Source organism: Danio aesculapii, chromosome 4, assembly GCF_903798145.1.
Source record: "Danio aesculapii chromosome 4, fDanAes4.1, whole genome shotgun sequence".
Lineage (NCBI taxonomy): Eukaryota > Metazoa > Chordata > Actinopteri > Cypriniformes > Danionidae > Danio > Danio aesculapii.
Window position 1 is genome coordinate 4,562,583 of NC_079438.1, and position 7,687 is coordinate 4,570,269.

General features: G+C 38.3%; 1 protein-coding gene across 1 annotated transcript in view; it reads right to left on the minus strand.

Annotated features, from left to right (window-relative positions):
• Positions 1-563: 563 nt before the first annotated feature.
• Positions 564-7,687, minus strand: part of LOC130222673 (uncharacterized) — a 15,943-nt gene continuing 8,819 nt past the window's right edge. The window contains exons 3-5 of the mRNA XM_056455203.1: positions 7,485-7,544; positions 4,061-4,636; positions 564-2,114 (exon numbers count right to left, since the gene is read on the minus strand). Coding sequence (XP_056311178.1) covers positions 564-1,859 — 1,296 coding nt within the window. The 5' untranslated portion in view covers positions 1,860-2,114; positions 4,061-4,636; positions 7,485-7,544. The remainder of the gene's footprint in view (positions 2,115-4,060; positions 4,637-7,484; positions 7,545-7,687) is intronic.

Consider the following 7,687-nt stretch of genomic DNA (forward strand, 5'->3'; position numbering starts at 1 on the left):
CATATCCTGGACCTGGCCGAATCCTGAGCAGCTACTGTGGTGGTCATGGAAGTGTGGAGAACATGAGACTGATTCCTGTGACGCTCCAGAGACAGACGAGTCTTTGCTGAGGCCAGCTTCCAGGTTCCGCCACTGAGACTGCAGCTCTGCACAAGACGTTTGGCTAGTGGAGAAATTAAAATGGCCGTGCCCAACTGAGTCTGGTTTCTCTCAAGGTTTTTTTTCTTCACTTCCGCCATTAGTGAAGTTTTTTTTCCCTCTCCGCTGTCGCCACTGGCTTGCATGGTTCGGGATCTGTAGAGCTGCGCATCGTTGGATTTGCTCTTCAATATTTGGACTCTCAGTAGTGATTATTAAACCACACTGAACTGAGCTCAACTGAACTGAACTTAAACATTACAAACTGAACTACACTGTTCCTATTTACTGTGACATTTTATGTGAAGCTGCTTTGACACAATCTACATTGTATAAGTGCTATACAAAAAAAGGTGAATTGAATTGAATTGAGTGTTCTTTCATATGTTAATTTATTGTTGGCCAGATATGATGAATTAAATGATTTATTTCTTGTTCCAGATCACTCCTCCTGTTGAAATCTTACTGATGAGCTCTGCTTTCTTCCTGACCTCCATTAAAGACTGAATGCGATCTGTAAATCCAGGCTTGGCTTCATGTTTCTCAGACTCAATGATCATATCGATGTAGTCAGGGGTGGACAGAAGATTGGGCTTGAGAGCGATTTCCTGAAGACGGTCTAATGACTTCTTAGATTTCACAATTAGTCCAGTGACAATATTCTGGACAACCTCAAGCTCATTTTCAAGCTTTTCAAAGATCTTTTCTTTGATCATGACCTCTCCATATGCTTCTTTATATCGCTTTTTTAATTCCTGATAGGTTTCCTTTCTCTTTTCTTTGAGATAACTACAACCATTTTGGAGAGTTACTTCTACTTCATATTCAAAATCTTTGTTTGCATCCATCTCAGCCTTGTTTTGTTCCAGAGCAGCTCTTGTCTTCTTTATTTCATCCAGTTTTGTCAGACCAGCACTGATCTGAGGCTGCAGGCCTTCCACAAACACCTCGAGCAGCTTTCTCTCTTTCAGAACCTCTCGTGTCAGAGTTAAACCATTGGTTTCCATGTTACTGAGGCATGTGAAGAATTTGTTCATGCTAGAAATTCCCAGCTTCCAGAACATTTGGTCAAAGTTTTCACAGTCAGAGTCCTCGTCGTCTGCAGATTTATTAATGTTTGCAAACACAGCAGAGTTGTTGAACTTGAAGTGAAGCGGCTCTCCAGACTCATCTGTAGAACAGGGAACCTCAGAGACTTTGATGGCCTCCAGAACTGGAGGTTTTTTCCCATCTGCAAAGGTGACCATCACCATGATGTTTTCAGCAATATCTTTCCCAAATATGGAGAGAATGGAGTCAAAGACATATTTCTGTGTGTGCGTCAGATGAGCAAGTGAAGCCTGAACTACAAAACACACGGCATCAATGCAGTCGATTCCTCCACGGGCAGAGAAGAACTCCTGAATCTGAGCTGTGAGTTTCTGGTCTTGTTTAATTCCTTTGGTGTCTCCAAAGCCTGGTGTGTCCACAATGGTCAGAGAATATGGAACCTGGAAACCATCCATGTGGTTAATCTGATATGCTGTGATCTCTGATGTCTGACTTTCAGCCTGGGATTTCTGCCGTCCTTCATCTATCAGCACAAACCGGAAATCATCTTCCCATTTCACTCCCAGAATGTAGTTGATCATGCTGTTAATGAGGGTGGTTTTTCCTGCACCAGTGGCTCCGACCATCATAATAGTCTTGTTCTCTTTGTAATGTTTTTCCCAAATGTGCATCTTCTGCAGAATCCATCACTGTTCTTCCATGTTCCTCCAGCAGGAGTTTAAAGATGGGCAGGGTTTCATTGCTGTCATCTCCTATTTTACTGCTCCAGTTGTTCTTTATTTCATGGACAACACTTAAGGTCTCTCTACTTCTGTGGTGTATTTCCATGGTTTTAGTGCTTGGTTCTCTTGATGTTTCCAGATGGTCAGTGTCAACAGACTGATAGACCTCAGATTGCTTTTTACAAAATGTTTCCAATTCTGATGCTAAGAGGAAAAGAGAACAATAAGTTGATTTTGTGAACATTCCAATGTTTTAAATTAGAAACTGTCCTAAAATGTTTTAAAAGGATGTTGTATATGATTTATTATTCAGCTCAGGTGTAAATTGTCATTAAAAATGTAAAATAAGCTTTAGATGTTTGATAACAATAATGAAATAAAAGTAAAAGTCCACTAAATTATGTATTTTTCATTTGGTACACATTGTATTTTGACTTGAATTGTAATAGACTATTAATGAATGTAATTGTTTTATTCAAATAATGAAAATAATTGATAATTTTGATTCACATTGCCACTTTCTCACTGTCCTTCATTTTGACACACAGGGCTGTAATTTAAGCCATAATCTATTATTATCCTTCATTCAATTTAGTCATTATTTTAAACTGATTAGACATTTAAATTTCTTTTCATTTACGTTTATGATTAATTAACATCTTGTACAACATGTAGGCTAGAACTAGAATAAAGCCTTTATGTTTATGATAAAAGTAATGAATGAAGAGGCTGTGTCTCTTTTCCTCTTTAACAGCACAAAAGCAGATGTTTGCTGATGTGATGTTTGTCATGTCAAATGAAAACACTGTGCTTGAACAGCCAAATGCTCACAAAATGATATTACGCGGTTAACTTTTCTGACAGATAAACAGCGCTTGCTTACCCATCATCAACCATCTTTAAAACATTAAAACTATCATCTTTTCAGAGGTTTAGCTATTTTTAATATGTGCAAACAGTAGCAGTTGAAACAGCAGAACACAGAACTGAACAGACACTGACTGTATATTCTGTTTTGATTGATGACTATTCCAGGATGTATAGGCATACATCCATTTTATGGCTTTATTATTCATTATTAAATCTCTGAAGTCATTTAAACAATGGAATAAGTTTAATAAAGACCTTATTCAGTTATTATGGTCACAGTAAGTAAAACTGAAATGCATGCCATTGCTTTTTCTGTATGTAAAGTTTTAGTTTCCCCAGGACCTTCAGGCCAGGTCAAGAAGTCATTGGAACCTCTGCGGTGGACTGCACTGTAGATGAGTGACCATGACAGATGTTACTTTAATATTACTGTTGTTAAAGTTAATACTGTTTTGTGATTCTGCTGTAAGAAAACTCTCTAGACATAGTTGTCATGTCTGACCTTTGTTTGCTTGTTGCCTAAGAAATCATTGGAGGTTTTGCTCTGAATTGCTTGTACACATGTGGAGGTTGTCGAAGTTTATCTGTGTTTAAACATGCAAAGTAATACTTTAGCATTTAAATGAGGATGTAATTGCATTCAAATTACTTTTGATTTACCTTCATAGTTTAAAACATTATCATAGTTTTACATAAAGGGTCACCAAACTTGTTCCTGGAGGGCCGGTGTCCTGCAGATTTTAGCTCCAACAGTAATCAAACACACCTAAACAAGCTAATCAAGGTCTTACTAGGTATACTTGAAACATCCAGGCAGGTGTGTTGAGGAAAGTTGGAGCTAAACCCTGCAGGGACACCGGCCCTCCAGGAGCGAGGTTGGTGACCCCTTTTACATGGTTCCGCTTGCATGTACTTACGCTGAAATGAACTATTTGTTACAATGTACTTATTGTGTAAATATATGCTTTTACACTGCACTTATGTTTGATTAAATGCCTACAAGTAATTAATTTCTGTTATTACATTTGTTACTATATTGTTGACCATCCCTTACACCTTAATTCACCCTTAAAACCTACCTATACCAACAAACCTGTCCCTAACCCTACCCGTACCTCACCTCAAGAGCACCTGAAGTGTTCTGCAATACATTATGATCACAGTGAGTACATTGCAATTATTTTTAGATTCAAGTACATCGTAGTTAAGGCCACTTAATATAAAGTGGGACATTTTTCATTATACAGATAAAATGTACCATAATAATTTTGTTCACTCACCTTGTTCAGTGGCTTCTACAGTATAATGCAGATATTTGTAACAAATCAAGGGACGCCCATCATTGCTTTGCACAATTTCCTCAAGTGTCGCTATCAGATCAGCAGATGTGCTGTTTTTTCCCCGTCTGTAGTGTCTGTTAAAGCACTTTTGGATAATTTCCTTTATAATATCATTGACTTCATTCAGCTCAACTCTTTCTGGCTCTTGTGTTGTGAGCACTATTGTGTGTTCAAACACACGGTCAGAGAGAGAGTTGAGCACGAACTCCACACATACTGCCTCTTCTCTCGAACACTCATCATGATTGAGGACCAGAATGATCACATGAGGTCCTGGAGCAGACAGAAAAACAAACTCTCTCACTCCCTGTGTGATGTGGCGTAGTGAGAGATCTGGGTTGAGCAGGAGAGGAGTGTTGATGACCATCATGCGTTTTCCTCTGACTCTTTCACAGTACTGATCTAAATCAGATGAAGGAGCTTCAGTATCAAACACTGCTCTCCCTAAGATGAAGTTTCCCACTCTGCTGGTTTCTGAAACGCTGTTACCCAGAAGAACAATCCTCAGATCACTCACTGAAACACACAAAACACATATCATTTTACAATAAATCATAATGTGGAAAGTTAAGTTTCAAGAGTTCACACTTAGTTGACAATTGATAAGGTGTGTTTGGCATGCTGTCCCAGGAGAGAGCCCTGGGCTCAGAAGATCCTTGAGGCCAGGGCTCCCTCTCATTTCTTAGAGCGAGATGGAAGTCTGAGATCAGGTAGGTCTCGAGAGCTCCCCTTAATTAGGCCTACGATTAGATTATTGAAAGTTGCCACAGTGTGATAGAGGCTAACTGATGGCATATGTTGTGTGTTGGAAGCCTAGAGCTAAATGCTTTTATACTGTGCCAATTTGGATTAATCAATTCGCTTATTCCACATGTCCCTACTGAAAAAACAGCTAAACCAGCCTAGGCTGGTTGGCTGATTTTAGCTGGTTGACCGGCCTGGTTTTAGATGGGTTTTAGCCATTTTCAGGCTGGTTTCCAGCCATTTCCAGCCTGGTCTTAGCTGGTCAGGCTGGAAAATGACCAGCTAAAACCAGCTTGACCAGCCTAGCCAGGCTAGGAGCCCAGCCAAAACCAGCTATGTCCAACTTAAACCAGGCTGGTCAAGCTGGTTTTAGCTGGTCATTTTCCAGCCTGACCAGCTTAGACCAGGCTGGAAATGGCTGGAAACCAGCCTGAAAATGGCCAAAACCCCTCTAAAACCAGGCTGGTCAACCAGCTAAAACCAGCCAACCAGCCTAGGCTGGTTTAAGCTGGATTTTTCAGCAGGGCGTCTTTGGACTGATTTAGTAAGACCTTGATTAGCTTGAACAGGTGTGTTTGATTAGGCTTAAAGCTAAACTCTTCAGGACATTGGCCCTCCAGAGACAAGTTTGGAGACCCCTGATCTAATTTCTTGAAAACAAGCACTGGAAAACAAGCAAAGGGTGTCTTTGGATGAATACTGTCAGCGTGCCGCTCCTCTGCCGCAGTCTACAGTGAATTCTTGTTTTGCAGCAGCAAAAGCATGGCATGGCCAAACAGGCTTTGCAAGTATTATCAGTTTTATGCCTTACTAAGAGATCTCATTTAGGAGTTTGTCATGTGTATCACTGTTTTTCCTGCTCTGATTACTGCTTGATTACCCTTTAAACTTTGTTGTTTGTTCGGGCTGTTTATTGCAGGAATCAACAACCTTGCTCCTGGAGCTCTCCATCCCATATACTTCCCCCATCAAAAATGCCAGACTGCAATAATCAAGTCAAAAAAAATTATTAAATAAAATAATAATAATAATATATATATATATATATATATATATATATATATATATATATATATATATATATATATATATATAAGAAGAAATAAGAAAGAAACAAAGAAAGAAAACATAATAGAGACTAGATAAAAAAGCACTTCACAATAAGAGGTGTCTAATCTTCCTTATGTTGTGTAAGGCAAATCTGCAATCTTGTTCTAACAATGTGGTCTGTCCAGTTCAGCTGATGGGGTTACATGAGCCTGTATAAAAGCTGACAGATGTAAGCCAGTGTGAATAAATGTGTTGATTATATGAGTGAGTGAAGGATCAACTGAATGACAAAAAGTAGCCCATTAAAATCAATTGCCTATACAGAAATTAAATCAAGCCATAAAATCTCGTTCACTATTTAATCACTGTATTTACAGTTTTTCTCAGTGGCTTTGGTGCATTTCTCACAACACTATTTACATTTGTACAACAGTTAATGCAATTCTTAAATCAATTAGTCATTTGTACACATCATAGTAGCAGTTTCTCATTCCTTCCAACAAATGCATCAACTGCTTTCATACAGCTATCTGCTGTTTTAGAACATTATCATTTGCTCATGTCATGTCAGTCAAAATTAACTAAACTTGTGAATGCTGAATAGTCATTCCATATAAAACTAATAGCCCTCATTTCATTACTTGTATTACATACAAAAATGTTGAACTAGTTGTCAAAATCTGTCAAACAAATTTTATTTAAAAATTTAAATATTTTTTTTCCCTGAAAATGTCTTCTAAATTGAACAATTTACAGAATGATTTATAGACCTGTGTATGTTGTAGGTACAGTTCCAATATGTACTGCACTATTGTTTACAGTTGTGCACAGCTCTACCCAAAGGAAGTTTATGTTTGTTGTAAATAAGGGTGGATTTATTCTTTTGCACAACGCTATGAATAAATTAGAGCTGCAAAGAGCAAATGCAGTAAAAATGTGAAACACACATATACAGTGTCTTGTACTCAGATACCTCACTAAATGCAGTGATGTCGAACTTTACTGTAGTTTTCAAATGGCTGTGCTAATAGTATATAGTGCTGTCTTGAACATTTTCAGGAAGTGTCACCGAAATCAGTTTTTTTTTGCATTGGAAAAAATTAACAGAGTAAACTGACATAATGAAAACAGGACGAAGCCATTTGACTATCTTGTTCATGAACAATGGTGTCAGGACTTTTCATCTTGATGACTCTGACACTTTCATTGACATCAATACTTGCTTTTGAGGAATGAGCTCTCCATTTTGAGCAAGTGACACGCTTTTGCAGATTATCAACTAGGTTTTGCAGTTTGTACTGCTTGTTTTGAGAAATGCACTTACTTTTGTGCAAATGTAAATAGTGCTGTGAGAAATGCACCAATGTGACTGAGAAAAACTGTAACTAAATGAAATCAACATTTGGTATGACCACACTTGCCCATAGATTTTCAGGTAGCTTTCTTTGCAGGTCAATTTTTGAAGCATCTTTTTTGAGTTTGAGTTTTAGGACTCAATTTGTTCGTTTTTTCAAGTCATTCCAGACAGACTGGATGATGATCAGATCAGATCTTATAAATTAAGACTTACAGTTTGGGACAATCCTCTCCTTGCTGTTTCTTCTCCTGACAGGAGGATCACTGAAAGCAGCTGCGGAAACAGAAGCATTTCAATTGATCAAGACTTATATGTATAGGAAAACCCTTTTTATCTGTTGTTACTGTGCTCAGTGGTCGTTGGTGCTTCACTGCCTCAGAAAAAGGGGACAAAACATCACAGTGTTAACCTTCTAG